The sequence below is a fragment of the Peromyscus leucopus genome, chromosome 2, assembly GCF_004664715.2.
Source record: "Peromyscus leucopus breed LL Stock chromosome 2, UCI_PerLeu_2.1, whole genome shotgun sequence".
Lineage (NCBI taxonomy): Eukaryota > Metazoa > Chordata > Mammalia > Rodentia > Cricetidae > Peromyscus > Peromyscus leucopus.
The window spans coordinates 83649687-83671128 of record NC_051064.1 but is presented as its reverse complement, the minus strand read 5'-3'; the positions used below and the strand labels follow the sequence as shown (position 1 = coordinate 83671128).

At 36.7% G+C, this 21442-nt stretch overlaps 1 protein-coding gene across 50 annotated transcripts in view; it reads left to right on the top strand.

Moving 5' to 3' along the window:
• Positions 1-21442, top strand: part of Ptprd (protein tyrosine phosphatase receptor type D) — a 2272674-nt gene that overhangs the window by 2070913 nt on the left and 180319 nt on the right. For 26 of the 50 annotated variants that reach the window (XM_037203364.1, XM_037203375.1, XM_037203368.1 and 23 more), the window contains 7 exons: positions 3625-3813; positions 5022-5030; positions 5735-5752; positions 7341-7451; positions 8746-8757; positions 10766-11035; positions 14665-15246. In XM_037203364.1, the coding sequence (XP_037059259.1) occupies positions 3625-3813; positions 5022-5030; positions 5735-5752; positions 7341-7451; positions 8746-8757; positions 10766-11035; positions 14665-15246 (1191 nt within the window). The remainder of the gene's footprint in view (positions 1-3624; positions 3814-5021; positions 5031-5734; positions 5753-7340; positions 7452-8745; positions 8758-10765; positions 11036-14664; positions 15247-21442) is intronic. The other 24 variants (XM_037203377.1, XM_037203385.1, XM_037203379.1 and 21 more) reach the window with 7 other exon arrangements.

Sequence of the window (21442 nt, the reverse complement as noted above, 5' to 3'; positions counted from 1 at the left end):
ATGGTTTGTTAATTTTTGATACCTGCCTTTCCCTAAGAGTGCTTATTTGGTTACGTTGTTAATAGTATTGATTTGATGCCCAAGTTTCCACTGACTTGATAAATTGTCAAAACTTGCGTTATCAAATGGCCAAGGCAGTTTTATATAAATTACTAATAAATATAGAGGATAAAAAAAGCAATTAACATCTTCTAAACTACACCCACTGAGATAAGCATTTCAATTAGAAATTTCATTATTTCTACCGTCTATTTTATGTTGAATACTAAGTTTTATTGCCAAATACCTGACAGTCAAGTTGGAAGAGAGCCCCATCTGTCAACTTGTAACAGCTCTGGCTGTTTGAATCTGTTACATTGTGATGTTTCTCATGAAAATTTAATGAAGATAGTAGATTCAAAGAGGTTCTGTGCAAGAAGGATGGTGGATAGAATTTAATTACCCTTATTAAGACTAAGAAAGAAATTCTCTTTACATTTCCTTGTAGATTAATATGCAAGAAAGGTATTCTTTGCCATGTACTTGTGAACATGAAAAGGAGGCTCTAGAGTGTTCTTCTTGAGCCAAGTTGGGAAAGAAAGTAGATGCCAATGTATTGGTCTGCTTGGGAGGCACATGTCTTTGCTTCAGGTAACTCCAAAATGGGGCTTCATTTCCCATAGATGGTTATTAAATAGATATTTCCTAGGGAAGAGCCTTTAGTAAGTACCTGTGGCACAGTACATGGATGAGCCTGATTATTGGCCTGCCTCTTTAGAAACATGCACACGTGAAAGGGAATTCATCAGGAAAGCAGTATTGATGTATCTGTAGGCAACTGGTAGGTAAACCCTGTGGGAAGATGCAGTGTCCTGTGGAATACAGACCACTCAGAAAACCCAAGATGGATGTTTAAAATTATTAACCTATCTTGGTTACCAGGAAAATGAAAAATACAAAAGAGATCAAAATTTTTATTTCAGAAATCTAATGTCTAAACAATGAAAGCAATGTGCTGCACTTTTGAGCACAAGAGGTGAATTATTTTTATCATTTGAAGCAATTTACATTCAATGCCTGCCAAGTGGGGTGTTTAATAATATGTGCAGTTGAGAAATCATTGATCTTTCTTCTTCTTTTTTTTTTTGCTTGTTTCCTCCAACAACATTAGAACTATGCTGTACATATAAATATATTGACAAAAACCTATAAAGACATAAAGCATACCTTGATGGAATTCGACTGAAATGATTTTAAATTAGTACAGCCCAATTCTCAAAGTATTCCATCTTACTTTTAATTTTTAATTTTGCTTTAGAGATTTGGACAATCATTTTGAAAGTCCTAACCACTGTATCTGACACTTGTCCACTGTAGACCTCTACTTTGTGGAGGGTGGATAGGAATTTCAATATTTGAAGAAACATAGTATGATACCACTTTATCTTTCAACTCAAATGTACTTCCCTGAAAATTAACTTGTTTGTTTTACTTATTTATCCATTCATATCTCTAAATACATGTATGATAATAAATAATCTCTCCTAAATGCAGATATTAATCTCAGATGAACAACCTGTTTACTCATAGTCTGTATTTTGAATTATTAGCCTGTCAGCTTTTTCTTGCAATGGACTAGGTTTATTCATAAAAACATTTCTGTTCATTGGCAGTATTTGACCTTCTTTCAGGAATCTGAAGAGTTCTGAACTATTCTGGTTACCTCTTTCCAGAAATTCTTAGACTTGAGACACACTGGCGTTTAAAATCCTGATTATTGTGATGTCAGGATATCTGGATATAAATAAGACATGAATGAACTCATGTTGTACAGGGATAAATGGCAGATTTACTTGCTTGTTGCTCTGGTACTTCGGTGAGGAAAAGATTAAATGTGTTTGAAGGAGATTGGAAAAGCTTTTAAAATAAGTTGATTTCAACAGGGGGACTTCCTCTACAGATGCAAGGGACCTGATTTAACAAAGATCTCGGACAGAGAAGTATTGGAGATGGAATTATTCCAAGGCTATAGAAAAAAAGGCAGATATGACACATAGGGCCAAGAGACCACACAGTGACAGCATCAGGAATGCTACCTATTTAGCAGTCTCTGGTCAAGTGGGCCCATGGGTCTCTGGAGCTCATAGGAACCAAGAAGCCAGGTGTCTCACTTATGATTTCTAACTGTATTTGTGCACTTTTGTTTATGTTTGCAAGCCTGTTTGGAAGGAAGTGTTTCAGTGGTCATAAGGAAATATATATTAAATTAATACCAAGGCTGATTGGAAGTCAAATGTTTGATAATAGTGCTCATAGAGATACTACCCATCAAGCTAAAATCTCAAGTAGGGTTAATGTGGAAAATACTTTCTAGCCCTGGCTGTAAGTACTGCCAAGGTAGTTTATTGCTAGGAGCTTGGTGATGAGAGTGGGGTGGGGGTGACCAGTTTATAATTTCTCAAGATCTATGTCTAGAGCAATTTCAATATGGCATGAAGAATTTATCTTTAAGTGGGTTAGAGATGCAAAATGTAGGAGTCCCATCTTTTAAATCACTAGCCTTTTGAAAAATATTCTTTCATTGTAAAGAACGCATATTTTTGTGTTAGTAATCAGGAGTTCTCTTTGTTCTTTGGCAAAAAAATACACTCAATTTTCTGATTAATTGAAATTCCTTATGAAGGATTCATGCTGGTTGAACCACATGCTTCTTTGAAGAAGAAATCTAAATCCATGTGGTCATAGTTATCCTTTAAGTATTTGAGAAGGCCTAGTGCCAGAACACACACACACACACACACACACACACACACACACACACACACACACACACATACACCACAGTGAAAGCTCAAGTTCCTCATATAAAATGGTCTAGCATGTGTATAACCTTATAATTCTCCTATGTTTTAGTTTAGTTAATCACCAGATGACTTGTAGCAGAATTTAATGTAAATGTTATGGGTGAATGGCTATTATATTCTTTTCTTTAGAGATTGACAGAAAAATGGACTAAGTATTTTTGCATACTTTAGTCCTCAAATGGGTTAGTACTTCAATGTGAATACAAAACTAGTAGGCACACAAGTCATGTGTGTGCAGCTTTATTTGAAAGCTATGAAAAGCATATTCCCTTGGAGTAGAGATAACTTACTATGCCTATGAACCTACTTACTTTTATTCATGTCTGCTTAATTCTCTTATATTCTACTGGATCCTGTGGTTTGCTAGTGTCATCGTCTAGACAGGATATTTCCATCTTTCTAAAGAAAACAAAATCCCTTCTTCCTTTTTGCCAGCTATCAAACTTTTCTTCCTAAAGATCCATTGCAGGCACTTCCCTTTTGGTGCTTGCTAATCACGGAAAGCACTGTCATGGCCATTACTCATCCCTCTGTGCTCCTAGAGTACATCATCATAGCTGTTTACAACCCAATGAGCTAGTTGTTAGTGCATCACACTCCATAGATTGTGTATAGGGCTGGTTAAGAATAGACATGCTACCATGTCCTAATGTTACAACGGTATATGGTTTATGTTTAGTTTGCAACAAATGGAAATAAATAAAAGAACAGGTTTATGAAAAATAATGAATACATTATTATTAGTTTTGTTAAAATAATTGTGCTACCTTTTGTCTTGCAGAGGATCAGATTCCAAGGGGTTTCCCTACCATTGACATGGGCCCACAGTTGAAGGTGGTGGAACGTACCCGCACGGCCACCATGCTTTGTGCAGCCAGCGGTAATCCGGATCCAGAAATCACTTGGTTTAAAGATTTTTTACCTGTTGACACAAGCAACAACAATGGTCGTATTAAGCAGTTACGATCAGGTAGGGTCTTGTCACTGTTTCTACTAACTCCTGGACAGTTTTTAAACTACCTTTCTCTATCTTTAGTCTTTCATTTCAATTTAATTTTATTTATTTTTTTAAGGTATTGATTTATCTCCCTCTTCTCCTTCTCTGTTGTTTACTGTGTTTCCATGTTTGTGAGGTCATGGCCTCATCCAGAATCTGTCTTCCCTTGGTGCATTTTGCGGCTTCTGTTTGATCCACATTGCTCACTGCTGTGACTGTATTCTTAATAATTTTTAATTTACTGCTTTTCTGCGGTATTTGATGGGTTCGTTTTCTCTTCTTTCTTCCTTCTTCATTTTCTTTTGAAATAATTTTATTTCAACATTGGATTTCATTCCAAACTTGCAAGGTGCTCCAGTGGCTACTTCCATATAAAAATGTTCATATTAAACATGAAAGTGATTCTGTTGTATTCAAGTGTTTTTTTTCTGCTGTCTTTTCTACATTTAAACTCATCCAAGTAGTAAATTTTAGTGAGTTTGGGCACATCTGCTTTCTTTTCCCTAATACACAGTGCACAGAAACATGAATTCATGAGTGACCAGATGTAGTTTTTAAAGTATTTTCTAAGTACCAATGAAAGGAAGGTATTTGATTAACAGTTTCTGTGTCATTGTTAGTGAGCACTGCCCACACGGTAGCCACGGTGGTGTGTGCCCATGCTCAGGGGCTTTGACCCTCCAGTGACTGGATCTACAGAAGTCTGCTTTGGTGTAGACTCCAGCTTTTGCTGTTTCTCTTTACTCCAGCTCCTTCTCCCATTCTTATCCCAGTTTATTCCTTTGCCCCCTGTAGATTAAAATAGAAGAAGTCCTAAATTTCTTACAGTTTAGAGTCTGTCCCTAGATAATTTCACAGGAATGTATACTAATAATCTCTGTGCTATGATGTTGGTAGTGATATTGATATAAAATTCTAAGTTGTTAACTGCCTGTCTTCCCAGAATTCTCAGCCTTTGACCTGTCCTGTGATGTTAAAGCGTCTTGTTAACTGACTCTTTTGCTTGTTGTCAGCAGAATTGTGTAGATTAGCATTCTGTTATTGTAAATAAATAATTATTCACCTGTAACATAGATGATGTAGTATAATAAAGCTTTAACTCTGAAAAATTTGTACCAAATTATGAGGAATATAATCATATTTTTATGCTGTCTTTCTTCTCTCCGTATTTAAATCTCCAGAATCCATTGGTAAGTGCTTAGTTCTGAAGCGCACTTCACCCCCACTAATTTCCATATTCAGAATATGATCATTATTATTATTAATAATAAAATGCATGGCATGCATTTTACTAACTGTCAGTGTAGGCACCAGATCTTTATAGTGGCACACACATGCATACCTCCACAGAACTGTTTATCTTAAGAACACTGTATAAATAAATAAAATCGTACACATTAATCACACAATTGTAGCATAATGAGTAGCATAAGATTCCAATCCTCAGTGTTTGTTTCTAGCTAGTTTGTAGTATTTCCTCAAGTAGTATATATATATAGAAATACTTATATATATACTTAAATAGCTTAGCCAGTATTTTCCTAAACTATGTCATTAAAATGTTGTATAGTTCTATTTTTTAAAGGATACAAAGCTTATAAGATATACTTCTAACCCTATGTGACCCCAGCCCTAAGAACTCAGTTGCTTCTCTGAAAAAGGCGATTCTGCCTACTATGACCTTTGCCCTCTGTGGTTTAATGCACCTTGCTTTTATGATCTAATGATACGATCTAATATATTCCTGTTTACCAGTATAGTAATTCAAGTTTCTTTTAAGACCTTATTTAATTCTGTAAATCTAATCGAATTCTTCTCCCCAGCCCTAGCCCCCTTCTTCTCGTACTAATGCTTCTTCTTTCTAATCTTATTTGCATTCATATTATCCACCCAGGTGGTACACCAATAAGAGGTAAGAGTGCTGACCTAACGTTCACAGAATGATCTTGCTCATTCTCCCTGTCCTTTCATCCCTCTCATCCCTGTCCTGTTTTCAGATCCATTCCCATAATGTCCATCAACCTGATTTCTTTCTTTCCGTTTGGTTATGATTCGTGACTCTCATATTGTGGACTTTCCTTTTTCTTTTTCTCTTTGTTTTGTTCATTTCTTTATTTATGGAAGTAATTATTTAAGTTGTGATATGCTTCAAAGAAAGCATATCCAGGTCGTTAGACCACAGACCGGTCACAGCTTATCATCTGTCCCTCTTTTTTTTTTTTCCTTTTCTTCTTCCTTTTTCTTTTTTCTCTTTTTTTTCCTTTTTTTTCTTCTTCTTTTACCTTTTTTTTGTCCAACTGGAGAAAAAAAAAGATCATTTTTTTCTTCCTTAGCTGTTCTTGTTCTGGACCAAAGCCAGGGCGGTCTGGAGAACAGTGGCAGACATGCAGAGGACAGCCCGGACCGTCTGCTTTTTGTCTTTATCTTTCAAAAGGATTTTGCTTTTGTTCTTCAATTCTTTTTTCTCTTACTGTCTTAAAAGTCAAAGAATGACTCCCCCTTCCACCTGACCCCTCCTACAGTCTGACAGCGGTGCTTTTTTCTCCACTTCTTTTTTTCTTGGGTGCTCGTCTCTGGATTTTTGGATCTTCTGTCCTTCAGCCGTGGAAACAGGTTCTCAGTACTCTTGGTGGTATGTGGTATTGCCGGTTTTTCATACTTTGACTCCTCCGTGTGCGTTTCTTTTGTAATTCTTCTTTTGTATTTTTCTTGGGGTTTTGTGACACCACACTGCTAATCCCACAGTGGATTTTGATGGGTGTCTTAGGGGATCCATCCAGAGGTCCTCAAGCAGTGATTGGTTGGCTCTTCCTGGCTGGCCTGGGCCTTGCTTTTGAACTTTTTAAAACTCCTCTAATGCGAATCCTCTTTGTTTTTCAGCAAATGTCAGAAATGATTGTAAGTTGTGGCAAACTGTCTTTGTTTTCTTAAAAAGTCTGCATGTCTTAAGGGAGTTTTATTTCTTTAAGTGATATTTTCATAATTAATAATGACTAATTTTAATATTTTTTGCTTTGTGCAGCCTTTTTGTGCTCGCTGCGTATTTTTGGGCTTTCTTCCACAGAAGACTTTCTTGAAAACTCAGCCTGGTTTTTTTTGAGCGTACCTATCTTTTGCGCCACTTTTGTTGCCAAAATGAAACAAAACAAAACCAAATATTAATCTTTTGTTTTATTTAAAAGCCATACTTCCTTGAAGCAGTCTCACCCATCTTCATTTGATTAGTCTAGGAGCTAAGAGTGCTAATTATGACTAGAAGTCTTGCTTGGGAAAAAGAGATATTGTTTCCTTATGCTAGCATTGATGATGTAAAAAAAATAATCTCTGTATGTTTTTCTCATCGCATCATTTTCTGTCTGTGCAACTTAGCAAGAGATTGAATCGACGTTGAGTGGACCTTCGCTTTGCAGGGCTTTTCATATTGTTAAGAGGTTTAGCTTGCTGAACTTCAAAAGCCTTCTCTGACCACATCTTTGGTGATGTATTTTATATCCATACAGGAGCCCTGCAGATCGAACAGAGTGAAGAATCTGACCAAGGAAAATATGAGTGTGTTGCCACCAACAGCGCGGGCACTCGCTACTCTGCCCCTGCCAATTTATATGTCAGAGGTAGGAAAGTTATAACCCTGGCATGGCTTCTCCATTCAGGCTCAGGGGGAGTTGAGATGCCCACAGGGTCTGTGTGATTATGGAAATGTTTAACAAGAGGATTTGGTAATGATTACCGTTGATGAAGCAGTTTATTAAGTAGAAAATTAAAAATTGAAATCTGTTGTTTTTCAATCTACACAAGGCTTGAGGTTTGTAGATATTTATTTGCATTGCAACTTCTGATTCTATTTTGACTGTACTGACTGACTGTGCTTGGCATTTGTTTGAAGTTTTCTTCTTTTCTTTCACTTTTTCTGTTGTTTCTCATTTGTTTCCTTACAAACCTTGAAATAAGTGCTCGGTGAACTACTAATCAGCTCTAAGCATGAAGGTGTTTATGTCTCCATGACCTCTGCTGTGGAGCTAGGGGCATAAAGTCTCCAAATTAAGAAAAACAGTTGCTACATAAAAATAGCACAATTGCATTCTTTCCTCTTATGCTGTCCTAATTAAAACACAGTTTTATATATGTGCATACGCATTTATATGCCATAGGATAATGATTGTATTTTAGGAAGTAGTATTAGCTCTTCTTGAAGTAGGAATAAATTGTAAAGATCCATTCATATTTTCTCTTGAGTATTTAAATGATTTCATCTCAAGTATAGGAATGGTCGTACCTTTTATTTCAGCTGGAATGTATACCCCTCTTCCCAGAGTTCTCAGAGCTGGGTTTAGTTTGGTTTGTTTCTGGTGGAAACATTTCTATTCTGGGTCAACAACTCTGAATAATTACAAGAGGCATGGGTGGGGGAGGAAATGGTTGCAGCCTGTGCTTTAAGGTACTATAGAATGGGGTTCTATAAGAAAATACCTAGCTTGATTTTGAAATTTTTGTCAGAGATAATTTTGTGCCCCTGGGGATGCCTTTTGCCTCCTTCTCTGTGGAGTCTGTAGCTGGGGTGGGGTTGGGAGTGGTGTGCACTGAGAACCTTTTCTTCCCTAAATTATTTGAGGGCCCCAATCCCCTTTTTCTCACAAATGTGATCTCCTTTGCTGCATGAGGCATGCATTACCTTCTTCTAAGGAAAATTTCAAAATGATGCTAGCTATTATTCCTAATACTGCATTAGTCCATGGGGTATTGCTAACTTCTCCAGCTGGGGTAGGAAGATGAACTAGAGCAATTAACGATGTTCAAGTAGTGGTTGAAAGCCTTGATATGGCCTTTTTACTCTCTCTGTGTTTCCCTTGTTTTTCTCCTTTTCCTCATTTCATTGTGTTCTGCATCAAACCCCCCTACATCCCTCAGAGCTGCGAGAAGGTTGGTGTGTTTTTTACTTTTTACCCACCTTACAAAACTATCACTTAAACCAATAACAAAGAATACAAATGAAATGAATGTAGCTGCACTATGGTCTTCTTTTGGTTAATGGTATATAATTGCAGAGATTGCTCTGGCCTTGGCTTCTGTTGCTTGCTGGTGGTATCTAAACGCAGTGCATGATGGGAGAAAATACACCTGGGTGCATGGGAACGGGTAACACAACTCTCTACGGTCCAGTGCATTGGTCAGTGTTCCTGCTTTCCTACCCCTGCCCCTCAACTCTTCCCATCTTCCACCCACCTTTTATTTCTGCCTTCTCAGGGTGCCTGCTGCCCCCAGGTGATGTTTTATAATTGTTCCTTGACCCCTCCATTTTTCTTGATATGTTCTTTGATGCCTCTGAGTCTGTGCTGGCCCCTGCTTGCTTCAGTAAACCTCTGAGTTGACTGCAGGAGGCATGCTTAGCACTGTCCTTCCTATGAATGTCACTCACCCCCACACCATTGCAGTGAGCCCTCTCCAGGCAGAGGTTTTCTGTTCCTAAGTGCAGCCAAAGTTTCTAGACAGAGTCCCTCTCCTTCTTCTTGGGGTTAAGTGGTTGTATCCATGTCCTTTCCTCTAACTTCAAAAACTATTGTTTGCTATCTGTTTTTACAGTGTACTCCTGAAAGTTGCCCCTTTGGTTTAAAGTTCTTACAGTGTAAGGTTTTGCCCCTGAAATCCAAGTCAGAACCTATTTCTTTCTCACCTTAGTTTTCACAATGTCAAAGTGCATGTATTTGAACACAGCAGAACATGCAGAGTATCTGAAGCAGGAACACTGAACTATGTTTGCTTGGTAGTGGGTCTGGTTTTTGTTTTTGTTTTTTCTGTGTCATGTTGTTCTAATATGGTCATTCCTCTTAATGTCACATCCCGCTATGTAGTTTAGATCCATTGTCCATCACTTTGAATATAGATATAAAGTTCCTCTTACTGGATTCTGTAGCCATTGATGCTATTTAACCTTATATACAAGCTGGATGGAATCCTGAATATGAATCCCTCTCCCCCGAGACTGCAATCCTCTACCTGTAACAACCTCCCTGTAATCATCTAACCTGTTATCTTCTAACTTTCAACCAAGTTCACATCTCAATCACTACACTCTACCTTTTTTCTGTGTGTTTGTTTTAATTTCCCACTGTTCCTTCTTTGTCCTTGTCTAGGATTCCAGCCATTCTTCTGTTGTTCTATTGTGGGCCTTAAGAGTCCCAACTTCTGCATGACTGGCATGACTCAATCCAGTATAGTATCAACTGATGTTGTATATTTCTTATTCTGTGACTGTCAGTTCTATACCACACATATACACCATGAATACACAGCAGACACATCACACACACACACACACACACACACACACACACACAGTCATTTCTATGTTTGTCCATTGTTAGTTGAAGTTTTGAAGCTGCATCTCTCTGAATCTGAAAGCAAATAAATTGCTGTTTCAGTGTACTCAAGGTGATGTTTTCCAGGACTGGGATGTGATTACCCCATACACACATTCATGTCAGCTGGGAGTACCCAGAACTGAAGTCAGTCTTGATACTCACACATGCTGATGACCTTCCTGTCACCTTTTGCATATACATGCCTGCATAGAAACATTGTTATATGCATGTATGTATATAGTTTGGTGTTTATCTTATGCATGGTGTTCGTGTACTGTTAATTTGTAGATAGTTTTCCATTTTTGTGTGGGGCCTCTGTAGGTCTAATCAACTGTTGTATGATGTGTCTAAGATATCAATGATTAAACTAAATAGATGATTCTGTGTATACACATACCATACTCGTATGGTCTGTATTATCCACAGTTTTTCTTTTTGTTGTGATTTTGGATAATTTACAATATGATTCGATTGTTTAATCATGTCTGTATGGTGCATGTCATGTGTTTAACTAGCTGCCTTATTCTTGCCTTGTATATGTTATCATGTTGCCTTGTGTTTTATTTCAGTTCGCCGTGTCCCACCAAGATTTTCTATCCCACCCACTAATCATGAAATAATGCCAGGTGGAAGTGTTAATATTACCTGTGTGGCAGTGGGGTCACCAATGCCTTACGTGAAGTGGATGTTGGGGGCAGAAGATCTGACACCTGAAGATGATATGCCAATAGGAAGAAATGTCCTAGAATTGAATGATGTAAGACAGTCTGCAAATTACACCTGTGTTGCTATGTCAACACTGGGCGTCATTGAAGCAATAGCACAGATCACTGTCAAAGGTATGCTAAGATCATACGCTGATAATCTAAGTTATGCTCATCCTTGACTCAGGATTTTAAAATGAACAAATCCATCACTCAGTGCTTCACTTATGTAGTACCTAATTGTAGATGTATCCAACAGTCTTATTAAATAAGAAACACAGAAACAATGTAAAAGAGAAAGCCGAGAGGTCAGAGCTCAGAGCCAAAATCTCACCCTTCCTGCTGCAGTGTCCCAGCTTCTCGAAAGAGAGCTATTTCCTGTGTGTAAGTCGATTTTCCAGTCATTCTGCCTTCTCATTGGTTGTAAACCCAAACATGTGACTGCCTCGTCACTGTCTGAATATACAGCCCCCTAGGTCTTAAAGGCATATGTCTTCAATGCTGGCTGTATCCCTGAACACACAGAGATCTATGGGATTAAAGGTGTGTGCCACCACCGCCACACTCTGTCTATGGCTCTAATAGCTCTGACCCCCGGGCAACTTTATTTATTAACATACAATCAAAATCACATTTCAGTACAATTAGAATACCACCACACCTAATCTCATCCGTCATATTACCTAAAATGTCCATGTCTTAGGTAGACTAATTTTTCTCACCTTAACTTCCTTCTTTTCTTCTTTCCTTCCTTCTTTACTTTTTGGAATGAGCACACTGAGTGTTCTGCCACTAAGCTATATGCTCAGCCCTTTTGTGGTTTTAATTTTGACAGGTTCTCATTGACCCACACACAGGCTATGGTTTAATTTACACTGTGTCCTATACAAGCCATCCATCACTAATCTCTTACTTTAGCCTCCTAAAGAAGTTGGATCACAGATTTATTACTCGAACCGACTTGCAAATTCGTTCCTAAGATATTAGCAGTCTGAGTTGGGATAATCATTACAATATTTAGCAGCAAGTCTGACTTAGTCACTGAGCAGATAGAATCAGGAGTGCTTCACTGGGTCTACCGTTCTGGTAAGATGGATGGCCTGCAGACTTTGTACTGGTCCAGATTTTTGATAGGAGTCATAAGAAGAATATTAATGAGTTTCATTTAATGCATAAAATCTCTGAAAAAAAAAAACAGAAATAAAAGAAAGTGCTGGAATCAGTATGACCTAATAATAGATGCTCTGTTTGATGGTCCTACCATTAAGAAGCAAAATGCAAATGGATCTGTTCTATCTTAGTTCTGCCCTTCACCTTGCATATATGAATACTCATGAAATTTTCTCTTCTTCAAGAAATGTACTAAATATAACCAAAGTGCTATATTCTGTGAACATTTTTTTCAGTAAAAAGGGAGTTGAATATGTGTGAATACCACTTTCTTTTACCCAATACTTACATAATTCTAGAAAACTTACAAATTGGGTCATAGTGAGGGTAATTTGAGTTTCCTGTCAGTATCTAGAATTAGTTCAAAATGAACTCAAGTCATCATCCCATTTGGGAAGCATGAATTTATAAAAGCTAGAACACTTGTTATAATTGGTATCATATCTGCAACTGAGCATATATATCCCGTATATCTTATGGCATAAGAACAAAATTGTACATTATCCACATTGCATCACCCAATGTCTTATGTATCCCTAAAGTATTAAGCATAATTGTCTTTGTTCACACGTTATAGATATAGAGCCTTATTGTACAAAAATGTGATAGTGCACACCAGTAATGTCAGTTCAATAAATACAACCTTATTTAACAGCAATTTTATTTTCCTGCAACATTCAGAGTGGTCCACTTTGCAAAATGTCAGTCCAGAATATTTAAATAAATGTTTTTTGTTACTAATTTTAGTAAAGTCTCTTTTATAAATATTGTAATTATGTAGCTATTAGTAATATTCAAATAGCAAACCAACTATTTTCATAATAACTATTTAAGCTTCAAATATTAGAGGTTTGCTAAAGACAGTAAAGATTTTGGAAGTGAGAGTAACACCAATTAATTATCATATTTACTTTTGTATCTCTGTTGTCCTGGTTCTTCCTACTTCCCTGTCCTTTCCTTCCTGAAAGGTGAAACATAAAGGTAAAAACTGAAAGAAAAAAGAAACAAAACAGAACAGAAAAGATGCCAAAGTTGGGTGTTTCTTAGCTGCTATCGTAGGCGTATTGTGATACTGGCCTCATGCTAACAGGAAATGGTTTGCTTATAAGCATTATCTTTTGGTTTTTTTTTTTTTTTGACTTGTTATCCAGAATAAAACTTACAAAAGAGGCCACCAGTAAAGCTGGCTTGCACTCTCAAGATTTTTTTTTTTGAAATTTGTTTTGTTAAAAGGAGGAAATCGGATCTCTAAAAACACATATTTAAATATAGATATTTGTCTACTCGCTATAATCTTAGATGTATCCAATGTAGAATACACAACTTTGGTTATTGACAAAATACTGTACGATGTGCTTTGTGAATATGTCTTAAATTCCCTAAGCAGTTTTAAGAATTATGAAGAAACATGATTTAAACTTATTGTTTTACTTTCCTTAGTGTGTGTGTGTGTGTGTATGTGTGTGTGTGTGTGTGTGTGTGTGTGTATGTTTGTGTATGGGTGCTGATCTGAATCAACCCAGGACTCCTTACTTGCCAGGCAAAGTACACTGTCATAGTTCTACCTTAATAATTTTAGATAGGTTATTTTTAAATATCTTAGTCAGGTTCTCTATTGCTTTATGAAATACCATAAAGGGTTTATTTCAGTTTATACATCATAGTCCATCAGTGAAGGAAGTCAGGCTGAGAAATCTGGAAGTAGTAGTGAAACAAAGGCCTTGGAGGATCACTGCTTCCTGGCTTGTTTATAATGGGTTTCTCATCTATCTTGCTTTCTTATATGTCTCAGGACCACCTGTCCATGTGTGGCACTACTCACAATGGCTGGGTTATCCCACATCAATCACCAATTAAGAAAATATTCCCATAGGCCTACCCACAGAGCAGTCCATGGAGGCATTTCCTTAATTGTGGTTCCCTCTTTTCAGATAACTCTCTAAATTGTGTAAAATTTGCAATGAACAAGCCAGGAATCTAAGAAATTCATAATGTTCTTTATGTTTTACAAATAGAAAAGTATTTGGATACTAGTCCTTTAATAGCAATTTAATTCCATTTCCATATATTCCATATTTAATGTTTATTGGTATTTATTTAAAACATTAATTTATTGAATCAGGGATTAAATGGCCAAGCATTTGAAATAAAATTACAATAATTGCAGTTATATTTTTGAGAGTCCCCGACACACTGTGCATATTACTGGCTTAGCTCATTAATCTTCATGGCAAACTGATGAAATACAGCTACTCTGTAGTACAGTGCAACTCCAATAATGCACCTTGTTCAGTTTTCCCATGAGGAAACAAAAACCAAAATACATTAAGTGATTTATTAGAATCTTTTAGTGAATAAGTGTAGATTTGAATGCAACTCCCCAAAATGCCATCAACATCTACTAGTAAGATGGGATCTGGGCCACCTATATGTATTTTACTGCTTTCTTGACATCTTCAGACATGTTACTTTGCTTCATCTGGTTAAATCGTCAGTAGTTGTATAATCTTGTCAGGTTAGTAATAGAGTATAGTGATTGGCGTAATAGCTGAGAAAAAAAAAAGATAGTCATTGTCTTTTTTTCTGTCCCGAAGCCTTACCCAAGCCTCCAGGAACTCCAGTAGTGACTGAGAGCACAGCTACAAGCATCACGCTGACATGGGACTCTGGGAACCCTGAGCCCGTCTCTTACTACATCATTCAACATAAGCCTAAAAATTCTGAAGAACCATACAAAGAAATTGATGGGATAGCAACCACACGCTACAGTGTGGCTGGACTAAGTCCCTACTCGGATTATGAATTTAGAGTTGTTGCTGTCAATAACATTGGTCGAGGTCCACCAAGTGAGCCTGTATTAACGCAGACCTCAGAGCAAGCACCGTCCAGTGCCCCACGCGATGTCCAGGCACGCATGTTGAGCTCAACTACCATTTTGGTACAGTGGAAGGAACCTGAGGAGCCAAATGGACAGATCCAAGGATATAGAGTTTATTATACAATGGACCCAACTCAGCATGTCAACAACTGGATGAAACACAATGTAGCTGATAGCCAAATCACTACTATTGGCAATTTAGTACCCCAAAAAACATACTCTGTCAAAGTCCTGGCTTTTACCTCAATTGGAGATGGCCCTCTTTCAAGTGACATACAAGTCATTACTCAGACAGGAGGTAAGTCTGATTCAAGATGGGAAATGGAGCAGGTGGCTTGTGGGAAAGATAAAAACAAAGAAGGAAAGAGCAAAGATAACATAAAGCTAAGTTGTTGAGATTTAGGACTTCACATTGTACTTTTAATCTATGAAACTAACCTATGAAATCTATGTACTTTAATCTATGAAAATTTGGGCAGCATACTTTTTTTCTTTCTTTCTGAGAATCTATAGAAGGATTACACTATTGGAACACTGTCTATAATGTATCGGCAGAACATTGTTAATCCAGATTGAAGGATTAATACATTTTCTCTGGTTTCATTGCTACAGTGCACTCATGACTTATTTTCATGGCTGGTATGGGCTTAATGACTTATCTAACTCAGGGTGTTTACTTCCTGTCTTTGTGATCCTAGTCTCGAGCATTTTACAGTGGAGTTTTGCTTTATTTTACTTTACTACTGTTGTTGGATCTTTTGAGCTTGTTCACAGATTATTTTCTTGCTATAGTGTATGAAAGCTAACTATACATGTATGTATTTCACCACAATTATAGTATTTGGTGTTGGCAGTTCTTCTGTATTTATTTATTCACCATATTAACATGCAAAGAAATATGTAGACTAACTTAAGGCTCTCACTGGAAAATAATAGAGGTCTAAGAATATTGGTCTACTTTATCTTGAGCTACAGCTAAGCTTGGTGAATTTGGATGAGTTTATTTTTGTGTCAGCTTTTTGTTACTGTGACAAAACACCTGAAGTAACTTAATGGAAGAAATAGTTCATTTGAGTTCACAACTTACCAAGTTCTAGTCTGTGGTCAACTGGCTCTGTGTCTGCAGTGTTCTGACAGCAAACATGCTCTGTCTGGACCAGAAAGAAGGGATAAAGTCAAACAGGCAGACAGAAGAGGGATAAGTTTTCAATTTCCCCTTCTTACCACTATCACCCCCTCCTAGTCAATCTGCTAAATTTCAGATTGCTAAATCCCACAGACTGGTAACCAAACTTTAGTCCATGCACCTGGGAGACAGAGACAAGCAGATCTCTGAATTTGAGGCCAGCATGGTCTACAGAGTGAGTTCCAGGAAATCCAGGTCTACACAGAAAAACCTTGTCTTGAAAACAACAACAACAAAAATTAGCCACAATGTGTTGTCTCTCTGAATTTTCGTTTTCTCATCTGTGATAGTGACTATAACGAATATTTTTTTGGCTCTATTTATGTTTTTGTAGTGCCACAGCAACAAAAGACCACATACATGGTAGTCTAAACAGCAGGAATATATTGTCTCACAGGTCTAGTACCTAGAAGGCTGTAATCAAGATATTACAGCATTGCTTTCTATGAGTCTATGGGAAAAAGTATGTTCATTATCTTTCCCTGAGCTTCTGGTAGTTTGCTGCCAGTGTTTCATTCCCTGGCTTGTAGAAACATGTAGTCCCTAATTTATCTCCACACTGTGTTGCTTCAAAAAGCAAGTATGTGTTCAAATTTGAACATTGGTCATATAGATTGGGCCAACCTAAAAACCCCATCTTAATTAACTTGGTCCACCCTGATAATGCTTTGTAGTGCTGAGCTCTAGGACCCCACTGTGCAAAATCTAAGGAAATAACTGCCAGCTCCCTCCACAATGTAGATTACACACTAGGGAAACATAATAGGTAAAATAAAATAATCAGCTAATACATGTTGGCCCATATGTTATATATGTCTTGTGGATATTGATTCTTATAATCTAACTAGAGGGTAAGACTCTGGCAGCAAGTAAGTTTACAGGACAAAAAATGAAACAGGTTTAGATCTTGGGTCATAAGGTTACTAGTGTAATTGAAATCAAAGTATCCTAGATACTTGGAATCACCATCATCTTTAAAATGTTGAAATTCCTAATGTGGTAGGTTTAGTGGTTTTGTACCTATTAGGCATTTGGTAGGTAAATAAAACTGGAGGGTATATAATTTATTCATATCATTATTTAAAATTACAAAATTAAAAAGATTAAATTTAATTTCAATTCTGAAATGTTTCAAGTGTTTTAAATGAAGTTAAAGAATAAGCATTTTTCTGAAAAACATTATTATGCTCAGTCACTAGATTTGGCCAAGTTTTATAACCACAAATTTAAGCCTAGCAAGCTTCAGTGTTTTAATTTATTTTCAGGAGACAAAGGATTTAACTACCCAAGAAACAAGATTTTTTTTCTGAAACCAAATTCAGTCAAAATATGCAAATCCCCAAGTCTCATGAATTCTTTATATTCAGAATATTGAATTAAAGAAACCTATCCTTCTATCCCAACTTAGTGAAAATATAAAAGTGGTTTTTAAATAGTGTATTTTTTAAAATTACCAGTGAACATGAGCATAGCTACATGGATGTTGCATGTGAAAGAATGGTTGAATTAATTTGATCCAATAATTTTGCTTTTGGAAGATCTGATTTAATTCAGTAGCAAAATTTAGAAAATGTACATGAATGTATGAAGGTACATAATGTGGCTTTTACTTTCTCTCTCTCTCTCTCTCTCTCTTCTCTCTCTCTCTCTCTCTCTCTCTCTCTCTCTCTCTCTCTCTCTCTCTCTCTCTCTCTCTCTCTCCCCTCTGTTTCTCTCTGACTAACAATTTTTTACATAAAGATATTTCCTGTACCCATCTACAAACTGTAGCTTGAATTCCTATGGAGATATATAAAGGCAGAATAGCTAATTCCTACCAAGGTCAATAGTTTAGTACAACCTCCCAAGTAGCACAGTGACTGGATGTGCCCTGTAGACTTCATTAACAAAGGCATTGGACCTTAGTGGCTGCTGTCAAATCTAGGGATATCAGTTCTGATGGTGTTAATGCTGAGCCTTCTCCTATTCCTTAATGATGAACTCATTCCTAGAATCATGGCTACATAAAAGATTGTCACCATCACCCAACTATGGTGATATTTTAATTGTACTGAAATGTGACTTAATTTGTATATTAATAAATAAAGTTGCCTGGGGGTCAGAGCTAATAGCAAGCCATAGCAGAAACTGGGCAGTGATGGTGCATCACTCAGCTCTTGGGAGGCAGAGCTAGGTGGATCTCTGTGTGTTCAAGGATACAGCCAGCATAGAGACACATGCCTTTAATCTCAATACCAACCATAGAAGACCTGGAGGTCTGTATAGACAGGCAGTGACGAGGAGGTCATGTGGTTGGGTTTACAACCAATGAGAAGGCAGAATAGAAAGTCTATAAAAAAGACAAACAGACAGGAAGTAGGTCTCTTGCTCAAGAGGACAACAGCAGCAGTGAAGGGTAAGGTTTTTAGCTCTGACCTCTTGGGCTTTCATCTCTGCATTGGCTCTGTGTTTCTTATTTAACAAGACTGTTCATCTACACCAAACATTCCTTTGGAGTGGTTATATAAAATCTAAGAAAATCATAGATTTTATTATGATTTTTATTTTTATTGGGGTCCAAAACCATACTGTTCAAAATAATTTAAGTATGTTTTAATTGCATAGACACAAAAAAAGTATACTTTGACATCTTCTGTGTCTGACACCTGCTTGTTTCATTTTATTCTCATGAATACCCTAACACCAACATTCCTCATTTTGTTTAAATTGGATTAAAAAATGATAAGTAAAACAGTCCTGAAGAACAAAATGAGTTTAAGAGAGAAGTCATCACTTTGCATTTTATCTATTATAACTGACATCCTGAAGGATAAAAATTGTAGATTTATGTAGTGTGTTCATAGTGGTGGGGAAAGTCAGAACATGGTACCTATTTCATATACAGTTGAAAGAGTAATTCCTTTTGGCTGTGAATATTTGTATAGTGGACTATAATAATCTTTAGACATAAAATATACTTCTGGTAAAATTATTTTTTTCTAGAAATATGGGTCACTCCCTCTCATTTTCCATAACTCTATTTTCTGGTGTAATAGTCACTTGCAATTAGTTTACCTCAAAGACACAGAGAATGAATGGATGTGGGCAAGAAAAACATTTATACTGTGATACATACCCCTTCCATTTCACCTAAAACATCCAAGAAGAAAAGAATACACTCTTTTCTGGAATTGATTATTGCAATAATATATGCTGACTCTGTTTGGTAGAAGGAACACAGAGCTGCTAAAGAATTCTTATAACTACATCTTTAAGGCATTAAAATCAATGTTGCTTGAAATTCATGCTAACACTGGCATGGTAAACCTTAAATTCAGGTTTGTGTCACTTCTGAGCTTTCTTTAGAAAGAATTTCTGACCTCATTTAGAACAATCTTTGGACAAGATTGCAGACTCCTTTAAGAGTATTTAAGAGTAGATTGGCTTTGAATTCAGTCTGCAGCTGAGGACCACCATGAACTCCTGATGCCTTCCCTCCCAAATGCTGGGATTAGAGGTGTATATTACATTGCCACCTTATTTTTAGCATTTTATTTTATTTAATTTTTTTTTTCATTTTACATACCAACCACAGTTTCCCCTCCCTCCCCTTCTCCTACGCCCTACTCCTCCCCCCCCCAATTTCCCCTCCCCACAACCAGAGAGGTTAAGGCCTCCCATGGGGAGTCAACAAAGTCTGGCACATCAAGTTGAGGCAGGCCCAAGTCCTTCCTCCCTGCATCAAGGCTGATCAGGATATCCTACCATAGAGAATGGGCTCCAAAAAGCCAGTTCATGCACCAGGGATAAATCCTGGTTCTGCTGCCAGGGAACTCACAGACAGACCAAGCAACACACGATTGTCACCCACATTCATAGAGCATAGTTCAGTCTCCTGCAGGTTCCCTAGCCATCAGTCCAGGGTCCATGAGCTCCCACTAGCTATGGTCAGCTGTCTTTGTGGGTTTTTCCATCAAGAATCAATGAAACAAAGACTTGGTTCTTTGAGAAAATCAACAAGATAGACGAACCACTATCAAAACTAACCAAAAGACACAGAGAGAATATCAAAATTAACAAAATCAGAAATGAAAAGGGGGACATAACAACAGACACTGAGGAAATCCAGAGAATTATTAGGTCATACTTTGAAACCTGTACTCCACAAAATTGGAAAATCTAAAAGAAATGGACAATTTTCTGCATAGGTTCCATATACCAAAATTAAATCAAGACCAGATAAACAATTTAGATTGATCTATAACCCCTAAGGAAATAGAAATAGTCATTCAAAGTCTCCAAACCAAAAAAAAAAAAAAAAAAAGCCCAGGGCCACATGGTTTCAGCATAGAATTTTACCAGAATTTCAAGGAGTTAATACCAATACTCCTCAAATTTTTCCACACAATAGAAACAGAAGGAATGCTGCAAAATCTTTTCATGAGGCTACAGTTACCCTGATACCCAAACCACACAAAGATGCAACAAGGAGAATTACAGATCAATCTCCTTCATGAACATTGATGCAAAAATATATTTAGTATTTTAGAGAAGAGACTTCTCCTGCAACTTTTTAAAATCAGAAAAATGTCAAAATATAAATGATAACATTGGGAAATACTGGTCTATAAGTTTCTAGAGCTTTCTAAAACATTTCATTAGTTTATATTAACAGACCAATACAAGCAAACTAGAAAAAGCCTATATTCTAATGCTCAGAAATGTGAGTCCACTGTAAAGCTTTCTGTGAATAGTTTTAGCAGTGAAGAAGGAGGCAATGGGTATGAATACAGCCATAATGAAATTTATCTTTTCATATTTATGTTTAATGACATTTGACAATATATCATTGTGGCACTCACAGATTGGGTACTTTGCTTTCAATTTTGTCAGGTTTTACTATCAGATTCTGACTCTTGCTTTCATTATCATTTGCCAATATACTAAATACATATGTTTGAAAATATGTACCTCCTTAAAGTATTAGTTGTCAGCAATAATGGGGCTTTTATAATCTTTGGCAATATTTTATATTTATAATACAGTGAGATGAAATCATAGATTAACACTGTAGTATGGGCTCTTCAGTGATAGTCACTAAATTTTACTCAGACACTGATCTCTTCTAGTGCATTGGCATTTCAGATGGCATTGAAAGTTTTCTCTTATTTCTTATTATTTCTTTGTTTATTTATGTTGAATATAATAATTGTAGTACTATTCAAGCACTTGATATTCATCAATGGGGTTTTTAATCTTATCTTAGAATTGATAGTTACTATTTTTTTTGTGGACATTAAATTATCAAGTAGAATATAACTAACAAAAT